The sequence below is a fragment of the Balaenoptera borealis genome (genome assembly GCF_965194805.1).
Source record: "Balaenoptera borealis genome assembly, chromosome: X".
Classification (NCBI taxonomy): Eukaryota; Metazoa; Chordata; class Mammalia; order Artiodactyla; family Balaenopteridae; genus Balaenoptera; species Balaenoptera borealis.
Genome location: NC_138881.1, coordinates 34,498,041 through 34,510,080, shown reverse-complemented (window position 1 = coordinate 34,510,080; position 12,040 = coordinate 34,498,041). Strand labels below are relative to the sequence as shown.

The following is a 12,040-nucleotide window of genomic DNA, read 5'->3' as shown; positions in this document are numbered from 1 at the left end:
TATATGCAAATCAATTAATGTGATATACCATATTAACAAATTGAAGAATAAAAACCTTATGATCATCTCAATAGATGCAGAAGAAGCTTTTGACAGAATTCAACACCCATTTATGATAAAAACTCTACAGAAAGTGGGCATAGAGGGAACCTACCTCAACATAATAAAGGCCATATATGACAAAACCACAGCAAACATCATTCTCAATGGTGAAAAACTGAAAGCATTTCCTCTAAGATCAGGAATAAGACAAGGATGTCCACTCTCGCCACTATTATTCAACATAGTTTTGAAATCCTTGCCACAGCAATCAGAAGTAAAACTGTCACTGTTTGCAGATGACATGATACCATACATAGATAATCCTAAAATGCCACCAGAAAACTACTAGAGCTAATCAATGAATCTGGTAAAGTTGCAGGATACAAAATTAATGCACAGAAATCTCTTGCATTCCTATACACTGACAATGAAAGATCCGAAAGAGAAATTAAGGAAACAATCCCATTCACCATTACAACAAAAAGTATAAAATACCTAGGGATAAACCTACCTAAGGAGGTAAAAGACCTGTACTCAGAAAACTATAAGGCACTGATGAAAGAAATCAAATATGACACAAACAGATGGAGAGATATACCATGTTTGTGGATTAGAAGAATCAATATTGTGAAAGTGACTATACTACCCAAAGCAATCTACAGATTCAATGCAATTCCTATCAAATAGCCAATGACATTTTTTTAACAGAACTAAAACAAAAAATCTTAAAATTTGTATGGAGACACAAAAGACCCCGAATAGCCAAAGCAATCTTGACGGAAAAAAACGGAGCTGGAGGAATCAGACTCCCTGACTTCAGACTATACTACAAAGCTACAGTAATCAAGACAATATGGTACTGGCACAAAAACAGAAATATAGATCAATGGAACAGGATAGAAAGCCCAGAGATAAACCCACGGACCTATGGTCAACTAATCTATGACAAAGGAGGCAAGGATGTACAATGGAGAAAAGACAGTCTCTTCAGTAAGTGGTGCTGGGAAAACTGGACAGCTACATGTAAAAGAATGAAATTAGAACACTCCCTAACACCATACACAAAAATAAACTCAAAATGGATTAAAGACCTAAATGTAAGACCAGACACTATTAAACTCTTAGAGGAAAACATAGGAAGAACACTCTTTGACGTAAATCACAGCAAGATCTTTTTTGACCCACCTCCTAGAGTAATGGAAATAAAAACAGAAATAAACAAATGGGACCTAATGAAACTTAAAAGCTTTTGCACAGCAAAGGAAACTACAAACAAGACGTAAAGACAACCCTCAGAATGGGAGAAAATATTTGCAAACAAATCAACGGACAAAGGAGTAATCTCCAAAATATATAAACAGCACATGCAGCTCAATATGAAAACAACAAACAACCCAATCCAAAAATGGGCAGAAGACCTAAATAGACATCTCTCCAAAGAACACACACAGATGACCAAGAGACACATGAAAAGCTACTCAACATCACTAATTATTAGAGAAATGCAAATCAAAACTACAATGAGGTATCACCTCACACTGGTCAGAATGGCCATCATCAAAAAATCTACAAACAGTAAATGCTGGAGAGGGTGTGGAGAAAAGGAAACCCTCTTGCACTGTTGGTGGAAATGTAAATGGATACAGCCACTATGGAGAACAGTATGGAGGTTCCCTAAAAAACTAAAAATAGAACTACCATACAACCGAGCAATCCCACTACTGGGCATATACCCTGAGAAAACCATAATTCAAAACGAGTCATGTACCACAATGTTCATTGCAGCTCTATTTACAATAGTCAGGACATGGAAGCAACCAAAGTGTCCACTGACAGATGAATGGATAAAGAAGATGTGGCAATGGAATATTACTCAGGCATAAAAAAAAATTACTCAAGCATAAAAAGAAACGAAAGTGAGTTATTTGTAGTGAAGTGGATGGACCTAGAGTCTGTCATACAGAGTGAAGTAAGTCAGAAAGAGAAAAACAAATACCGTATGTTAACACATATATATGGAATCTAAAAAAGAAAAAAATGGTTCTGAAGAACCTAGGGGCAGGACAGGAATAAAGACGCAGACGTAGAGAATGGACTTGAGGACATGGGGAGGGGGAGGGTAAGCTGGGACGAAGTGAGAGAGTGGCATGGACATGTATGCACTACCAAATGTAAAATAGATAGCTAGTGGGAAGCAAACGCATAGCACAGAGAGATCAGCTCGGTGCTTTGTGTCCACCTAGAGGGGTGGGATAGGGAGGGTGGGAGGGAGACGCAAGAGGGAGGGGATATGGGGATATATGTATACGCATAGCTGATTCACTTTGTTATACAGCAGAAACTAACACAACGTCGTAAAGCGATTATACTCCAATAAAGATGTTAAAAAAATAAAATAAAATAAAATAATTGAATTAAAAAAAAACTACAATGAAGTATCACCTCACACCAGTTAGAATGGGCATCATCAGAAAATCTACAAACAACAAATTCTGGAGAGGGTGTGGAGAAAAGGGAACCCTCTTGCACTGCTGGTGTGAATGTAAATGGATACAGCCACTATGGAGAACAATATGGAGGTTCCTGAAAAAACTCAAAGTAGAATTACCATATGACCCAGCAATCCCACTACTGGGCATATACCCAGAGAAAACCATAATTCAAAAAGACACATGCACCCCAATGTTCATTGCAGCACTATTTACAATAGCCAGGTCATGGAAGCAACCTAAATGCCCATCAGCAGACAAATGGATAAAGAAGATGTGGTACATATATATACCATGGAATATTACTCAGCCATAAAACGGAACAAATTGGGTCATTTGTAGAGACTGTCATACAGAGTGAGGTAAGTCAGAAAGAGAAAAACAAATATCGTATATTAATGCATATATGTAGAATCTAGAAAAATGGTACAGATGAACTGGTTTGCAAGGCAGAAATAGACACACAGATGAAGAGAACAAATGTATGGACACCAAGGGGGGAAAGGGGGAGGGGGAGGGGGGACGAATTGGGAGATTGGGATTGACATATATACAGTAATATGTGTAAAATAGATAACTAATAAGAACCTGCAGGGACTTCCCTGGTGGCGCAGTGGTTAAGAATCCGCCTGCCAATGCAGGGGACACGGGTTCGAGCCCGGGGACAGGAAGATCCCACATGCCGCAGAGTAACTAAGCCCGTGCGTCACAACACTGAGCCCGCGTTCTAGAGCCTGCAAGCCACAACTACTGAGCCCGTGCACCACAACTACTGAAGCCCGCGCGCCTAGAGCCCGTGCTCCGCAACAAGAGAAGCCACCCCAATGAGAAGCCTGCGCACCACAACGAAGAGTAGCCCCTGCTCACCACAACTAGAGAAAGCCTGCGTGCAGCAACAAAGACCCAATGCAGCCAAAAATAAATAAACTTTAAAAAAAACCCTGCTGTATAAAAAATAAATAAATAAAATTAAATTTGAAAAAAAAGGAGTTGTCACTTTGATTAGATTTTTGTACTTGTTTGCTTCCATGATTCGGTTTGGCAAGGAGCCAGGCCACTCACCTGGGTAGCATAGGTATTCACAAAGCGGCTTCTAGAAAGAGATGGCTCAACTGAAGCATCAGCTGCTGGGTTCTGCCAACTTCGGAAGACAAACTCATTCTTTGCCCTTTTTTGGACACCAGCTATTCTACTCAGTGTTTCTGATGGCGGGATATAATTTTGTTATAAAGGGCCAAAGAAAAAACATAAAGTATTAGAAACAATCAATCAAATAAAAGGGGGCTAATATTTATTTAGCACTTGCTTTAAGCCAAATACTCTTATATATGTTAATTCATTTAATCCTTTCAGCAACACTATGAGATGGGCATTATTATCCTCATTTTACAGATAAGGAAAGTAGGATTAGATGGCTGTTATATAGCAGAGGAGGGATAAAACCCAGGCCTCAGCGGCTCCAAAGACAGATTAATAGTCAGAGGATCTGGGTTATGTCAAATGCTTTATGGTGGTGCTTTATGGATGTGGGGATAAAGACACCTCAAATAATTCTTTAGAATTACCTCATACCAATGATTCTCCGAGTGTGGTCCCTGGGCTGGCAGCATTGGCATCCGTGGGAACGTGTTAAAATGCAGATTTCCAGGCCCCAGTCCAGACCTGCTGAATAAGAAGCTTTGGGGGAAGTGAGGAAGGCAATGCAAAGGGCAGACCAGCTGCCAGAGTTGCCGACCTATAAAGGTGTTTAACTGTGACGGAAATAAACCCGCAATATTGTCAGTTAACTCAGGTGTACTCTTCTCTGGGGAAAGCAAATTGGTCTCCTATTCCATGTAGCTAATAAATTCCTCATTATGAATTTCAACATGTGACAGGAAAATAATGTTTGTTATTTATAATGTTCTGCTTCCTTCTTAAGGAAGACTGATCCTGGTAACCAGAAAAGTTTTTGCTTGCTTAAGCACGAGCTCTCCACCATTCGTCTAATGGCCTCTTATCTTCTTACTCCTCCCTTGGTGCCTGAAGAATCAGCAGTACAGTGCACACCTCTGAAAAATCTTATTCATGGATCTTCTTAGATCAGATTCCCTAGAAGCAGAGCCTGAGTTGGGGATTCCTGTGCAAATGATTTACTGAGGAAACACTCTCAGGAGAAGGGAAGCGAGGGAAGGAGGTTAAGCATCAGGGGAAGCTAACCAAGGATGTGGTCTCAAACAGATACTGGCTTCAGCCTAATCCCCAGAGAAACTCTGGAGCATGAATTTCACCACAGGGTTGGTCCTGCCTAGAGGGATGAGAGCCAAGTTTTTGTACACCTCTCTATCAGTTACTCATTGACTGTAGACTGACAGTAGTGTGGGATGAGGGTTGAGAGTGTAACCTCCTGGGCTAAGTGGTTCCTGATGGCTGAGGGTAGCAAAAGGGGCAGCTGTGAGCCATTAGTATCCAACCCTGACAGCAGCTGGGGGGTAGGCGAACTCCGGATAATAGACATCTGGATGAGACACCAACAGCGTCTACTACATGAATGCTTTTTGGATCACTGTTCACATCCCTGAAATCTGTATCGATCTCTGCTTAGGTGTGAACTCTCCTCTCATCTGTTGGCCTCATAGAATCCAAGTCCTGGACCAGCCAGTTTCCTATTCCCCATTCAGCCATTGAAGTAAATCAAGTCAAGTGGCTACATTTGTAGGATCCCAGATAGTTTGCAGAGGGGTGTTGAACACATGCATTATCCCTCCCTGTAGAATATCTTTCTGTCCTAGGAACATTTTGTTGTTATTTCCTGTTTCCTTCTTTTGTAAAATGAAGGGATGATCTGGATCGTTTCTAAGCCTCATTCCAGTTTAAGAATTCACTTGCCTAACGATTTTGCTCCAGAAGGCAGCTGTTGTACTTGCATTGTCTCTGGGAATGAGTTTCACAAAAACATGGATTAGAAACTAAGTCCAGTGTCATTGATACAATTCAGGCACTGTTCAAACTGTGAAAAGATTTAGTCCATATAAAGGAATGCACTTCCATTTGTTCTGACCACGATTCTTTTATCAATAATTGATATTAAATTTACTGGATAATTATTAGGGATGAATTACTTTAAAATATTAAAGAACTGCAGAGTTGGTTGCAAATTCCTGCCTCAGTGATCTGTGTCATGTGTTTGCCACACAAAAGTGCAGATACTTTCATTTCCATTCCCAATATTACAGTGCATCAGCACTTAAATTAAGGGCTTCAGGAAGGTTTCACAATGGCAAAGCAATATATCATTGAAACTGTGGCAGAAACTGAGGCAAACTGCAAAAGTATCACTGAAATGTCCCTATGTGTCTCCTTTTAATCAAGTACAAGCTGATATTGAAAAAAATTCCTGATGTAAATGACTGAAAGTAGGTCTACCCCTACCAGATACTGGTCCTTTGTGTGACTTAAAACAAAGCACCTATTCAGGTTTATAAAACACTGAAAAGCGTCCCCTCTTGCTGGACAACTTACAAAAATGTCATTCCTTCCCTCTGGCTGTAAGGCCTATAAGGAGGCACAAGCCTTGGTATCTGAAGTGCAGACCAGGTTTTAACCCTTACTCACACCTTTTACCTGAGACCTTTGCACAGAGTACAACTTGCATGTCAGTATATAGTGTTCCTGGTTGTAGGTGTCCAATCGTTGTGACTTGACCGGTTTTCCATTCTTTGATATGACCTTTCATATTTGTCATCAATCCTGCAAAATTGCTGAGTAGCACCATGTCTGAAGACATGCTGCAGCGCATCTCCATTGATGAGAATTGTCCAAGACAAAAATGCCCAAAAATGAATGTGTTCTGGACACCCTCTCTGTATGTATTCTTCATTCCTTTTTATCATATGAGAAGATTTGCCTTGGAACTTTGGCATTGGACCAAGAGGCCCTCACCATTTTAACTGAAGTTCTAGGGTCACTTATTTGTGTAGGAGCTCTAATGAGGCATTGCCATGCTAATCTGCGCAGATCTTTCTGCCTGGGGGTGTTACGATAGTCAAATTGTTAGCACAATATTTGTTCGAAATATCTGACATTGAATTATTTTTCTAAAGTTCCTAGAAACATCACTGCAGAAAAAAAGAAAACAAATGATAATTCTTCCCCTACATGGAAATCATTGCAGTGTAATCACATGGTGTTTTTACTTCCAGTGTTACAGTGGAGAAAGCCTGGAAGAAAGGAACTCTTTGACTAGTTATATTAATTAAGTCGATAGGATCTACTACACCAGCAACCCAAGGGTCATTGCTGGAGTTTTTGTTAATCTCTGTCATTACAGTAGTTACATAGGAAAGGGAGTGAGGGAGGAAAGGGTAAAAAGAAACAGGAGATAAAATAGCTTTGGAAAAATTAATATCAATACTAAATCTTCCTTCCCTGTTTTCTTTATTCCTGACAATATAAATAATGTCTTCTTAAGATGAAAAGTTGGGGGCTTCCCTGGTGGCGCAGTGGTTGAGAATCTGCCTGCCAATGCAGGGGACACGGGTTCGAGCCCTGGTCTGGGAAGATGCCACATGCCGCGGAGCAACTGGGGCCGTGAGCCACAATTACTGAGCCTGCGCGTCTGGAGCCTGTGCCCCGCAACAAGAGAGGCCGCGATAGAGAGAGGCCTGCGCACTGCGATGAAGAGTGGCCCCGCTTGCCACAACTAGAGAAAGCCCTCGCACAGAAACGAAGACCCAACACAGCCATTAATAAATAAATAAATAAATAAATAAAATAGGTAAAATGCTGAAACAGTACATAAAAAAAAAGATGAAAAGTTAAGAAAGCAAATAAATTCCTACAGGCTTAGGTTGAGAGCAGTGTTAATTTGTGTGTTCATAAAAAAGAAAGCTTTGGGGCGTTTTGAGGTAAGGTGACTACATTTTGGCAAGAAAATGATACAAGTTCTTTCTGATTGAGGGAAGAAGATTATACCTTCTATTTGGTTTAGAGAATAGCCAGTAAAGAGATGAGAGCTCATTACCATAGGAGACTATTTAGAAAGTGGAGTGATACTCAGGATTATGTCCTTTGTGTGTAGACACATGGCACCTCCTAGTTAAATTGTTCTTATACCCTCTGCTGAAAGAAGATAGTTCATGAAACTCCACTCTTTCTTTCTTTTTTTTCTTAAATTAATTAATTAATTTATTTATTTTTGGCTGTGTTGGGTTTTCGTTTCTGTGCGAGGGCTTTCTCTAGTTGCGGCAAGCGGGGGGCCACTCTTCATCGCGGTGCGCAGGCCTCTCACTATCGCGGCCTCTCTTGTTGGGAGCACAGGCTCCAGACGTGCAGGGTCAGTAGTTGTGGCTCACGGGCCCAGTTGCTCCGCGGCATGTGGGATCTTCCCAGACCAGGGCTCGAACCCGTGTCCCCTGCATTGGCAGGCAGACTCTCAACCACTGCGCCACCAGGGAAGCCCCACTCTTTCTTTCTTAAGTGCTCCCAATAAATTACCATAAACATGAAAGTCACCTTTGATATTTACTAGAAAAATTGATTTTTTTCCTGTAATATTATGAACCTTCCCCCATCTCCCTACTAAATATGTTTTATTGCGTCTTCATTGCACATCTGATTTGTAATTCATCTCATACTCCCTCATTTAAGTCATAGCTATCTGCTGAAGACTATCAGTCAACCAGCCTGGAAGCATTCTTCCAATAGTAGAAATGGAATATAAAGGTAATTACTTTTCTTGTCCTCTGTAAAATATGTTACCTTTTTAAAGTTTCAGTTATTTAACATTTGAACTAAAGATTTCAAATTATATCGTAATAATTCAACAATACACATTGTGTTCACCCACAAGAGACATCTAGCTTTAATTACATAATAATCCAGTAATGAAAAATTTTATTATCTTGAAGAAAAATTAGAGGAAAAAAATGGACTAAAATGTAGCAAGTAGTAGATTTATGGAACTACCCAGTGTGTGGTGTGATTAGATGCATGACAGGCACAAACATGAAAAAGTTAAATTGGTCCTGCTGGAGAATTTGAACCTACAGAAATGTCACTAATGGATGTTATATTCCTAGCTAGGTATTCATGGTTTTACCACTTGTTCCCAAAGGCTTCTGTAGGCTTGTAACATTAAGTATTTATTACAGAAAAGAGATGTGTGCTCTTGAAGGACCCTCCTTCCACAAATGACTAGAGAAAACTCCAGAGTTTGGACATAATTATAGCTGTTTTTCTAAGAATTTCATCATTTGCCTCCGTAAGTGAATGTCTGTCTACCTGATTTGCCTGAAAATTGTATTACATAAGCAAAATGGATCATCTGGCTCCCTTGTTGGTCCTAGGGGATATGGGCACAGCCCACAAATCTACCAGCAGCTGACTGTCTGGTAAGTGTTTACTTATAAATTAGTGTGGGTGATAATTTATTAAGGTAATAAGCATAGATTACATTTAATGGCTTAGGCATTATGTGTAATGAACACAGTATTTTATGTTTAGTTGAAGCAAATGTATATGATTATGAATATGGTACCCAAATGTAACTCAGAAATTGTGAATTAGAAAGTTTAAACCAAGTTAAGCCACGTGTTACAGTGCATCAGCACTTAAATTAAGGGCTTCAGGAAGGTTTCACAATGGCAAAGCAATATACCATTCACCTATACCCTGTATCAAGATTTGTTTATTTCTTAGATTCTCTTCTCCTTCCCTCATAAACTGACTCATTCTGTTACTGAAGAATATGGTTTCTCTCTTGAGAAGCATCACGGCATTAAAACTTTGGCTTCTGGAGCTGAGGCGAGTAATCTGTCAGCAGGGACACCATGACAGCCTGGGATGACACACAGAGAAAGAGAAAGAAAGAAATGGGTAAACATTAGCAAGAGTCTGTTTAGGGACCTACGGAAGAGGATCCAGGTTGCAGCTTTGAAGGCCTATGGTTGAAATGTGTTTTCCCGAGGAAATGATAAGGGGACGGTTCTGAACTAATATTTATTTTTATTTGGATAAAGGGAGGTCAGGAGAGATCAGGGTGACCCAAATACATACACAAACACCATGCTTATTTAGGCCTCATTCCAGGACTAGTGGGGGAGAGAGCTGAAGTGAGATTCCAAGGTGGAAGCCATGATTGGATTTTCTAGTCATAAGTGAAACCTAGGTATTGCCTGGTTTTAGAGAAATAGAATCCCTCCCATCCTTGTGTTTACACTGTGGTTTGGCTACTTGTAACCTAGAGAAGTTTAGAATAAATCAGATGTAGAGTAGTTAAGGTAAATCATTTAGGTTAATGAATAATGAATTTCCGAATCTGGGTCCTCATGAAAGAGTATTTATAACCAAGAGTACAGCTTCCCATTAGGCTGCCAGCTACAAATGGGAATTTTCACTTTTACTCTTCCCAACTTCCACAATAATGACAATAGTAATGAGACCAGAAACAGTGATGACAAATGTTGATTGCGTGCTTACTATGTACCAGACTAAGTGCCTCATCATGTGTTAGTAGGTTAAGAAGTGTTTGCCAGGCACTGTGCTAGGTGCTACAGTGAGGTAGAGAGAACTGTTTGTGCATTATCTCATGTAATGCAACAACCTTCTAAGGTAGCTTGTGTTATTATCACTTATAGATGAGAAACTCAATCCTGGAAACGACACAGAGTACAGAATTGGGTTTGGACCCAGGTTTCTCTGACTCCACTCTTAAGAGGCAGTTTTACTGCCGTTCAGGTACTTGCTCTTGCTTTTTGACCAAGCAAGAGCAGGTCTTGTCTTTCAAATGTGCCCTTTGAACGTATTTATTGAAGAGTTACCATGTGCTGGGCCCTGTGCTGACTGCTTTATGTGCATCGTACTATTTATTATCCATTCCTACTATGTGAGGTAGGAAGAGATATAAAATACAGATGAGGAAACTGAAGCATAGGTATTTTCCTGAGTGGTGGTAGTAAGGGGTGGATCTGGACTTGCCTGTCCTGGACATTGACCACCATTTTCATATGAATAAACTGGGCTTAGAGGAGTTATGGTACTTTCCCAAGATCACACAGAGAGCCAGAATATTAACCTGATTTCCAAAGCCTATGTTTTAGAGCCAACCAGTACTCTGTATTGCCTTCAGGCTACAAAAATGTATTGAGCACATATTTAGGGTATTTGTCAGGTACCCTTCTAGGTATAATGAAGGACATTACAGACAAGATCAATGCTCTTATGAAAGAGTTTTCATTATAGGGAGGGGACAGGCAAGAAATAAAAAAGAAAATATCAAGGAGTGATAAATGTCATTAGAAAATAAAAAACAGGATAAAGGAGGCTGGGGAGCCATTTAAGAGAGGGTGGCCAGGGAAGATCTTGTTAAAGAATGACATTTAAGTTGAGATCTGAATGACAAGGAGAAAATAGAAAGGTCAAACACTGGGATAAGAACATGTTCCAGGAAAATATTCTAAGCTTTTTTATGGGTTCCTGGGATCACATCTCAGGTTTGGTTTTGTTTTTAATGGTCACTGCATATGTCAAATTTATTTTCAAATATTAAATCTTAGAAAGTCAGTTAGGAATGGAGTTGCCAGATTTAGTTAGACACATACATACATATATACATACATAAATAAATAAATAGGCATTTCAGATAAACAACAATTTTTCTTAAACTATAAATATGTTCCAAATATTGCATGGGACACATCTATACTAAACAGTTATTTATTGTTTATTTGAAACTCCAATTTAGCTGGGTATCCTGTATTTTATCTGGCACCCCTAACTTGGAGAGAAGAGATGATAAAATACTATGAACTACGTTCGCAATAGTGTTGTGTATCTAAGGGTCATCACGATAGCAGTGCTTTGAAGTGGCAGATTTTTTGCAGGATCCCTTTAGGTTACTTCAGCTCCACAGTAAAATTTGTAGACAGAGGAAGAAACCCACCTGACTCTTCATGAGTCCTACAGCCTTAGTAATTATTGAAAAATACAAAATACAAAAGGTAGCTTTGTGGGAAGGAGAGGGTGCATATCCGTGTGTGTGCGTGCGTGCGTGCGTGTGTGTGTGTGTGTGTGTGTGTGTGTTTTAAACAAAGAGATCAAAAGGCCTGTGCCCTATGGAGAGAATGATGTGATTACTGGAGTGTTCTGAACAGCACTGCTGGAAATCACCCAGCATGAAGGCCTTAAAAAGCTACTGTGAGTGCTGAAAGAGTACACTTTTGCTTTAAATATGTTATATGCTTTTAGAACAAGCCCTTCACCTTACTTAGTTATTACATTAGTCATTATGGGCACCTCAGAACTTGAGGATAGATTGTATCTTTCCTTCCTTCTTCTATCCTGATTGTAAATGAAATTGTGTGTGCGGAAATCATTCTCTAGACAGTAGTGCTATCCAATAGGACTTTCTGCCATGATGGAAATGTTCTGTGTCTGTGCTGTCCAATACAAATAGTGTAGACACCAGCCATATGTGGCTTTTGAGCACTTAAAATGTGGTTAGTATGTCTGAGGAATTGAATCTTATATTT

The 12,040-nt window shown here is 39.8% G+C and overlaps 2 protein-coding genes across 4 annotated transcripts in view; one reads left to right on the top strand and one right to left on the bottom strand.

Moving 5' to 3' along the window:
- Nucleotides 1-12,040, top strand: part of LOC309621152 (ferritin light chain-like) — a 177,531-nt gene that overhangs the window by 121,065 nt on the left and 44,426 nt on the right. The gene's annotated exons all lie outside the window — the stretch shown is intronic.
- The window catches only part of OTC (ornithine transcarbamylase), a 57,553-nt gene continuing 53,900 nt past the window's right edge, over nucleotides 8,388-12,040 (bottom strand). For both annotated transcript variants that reach the window (XM_082378228.1, XM_082378229.1), the window contains exon 10: nucleotides 8,388-9,348. In XM_082378228.1, the coding sequence (XP_082234354.1) occupies nucleotides 9,289-9,348 (60 nt within the window). In that variant the 3' untranslated portion in view covers nucleotides 8,388-9,288. The remainder of the gene's footprint in view (nucleotides 9,349-12,040) is intronic.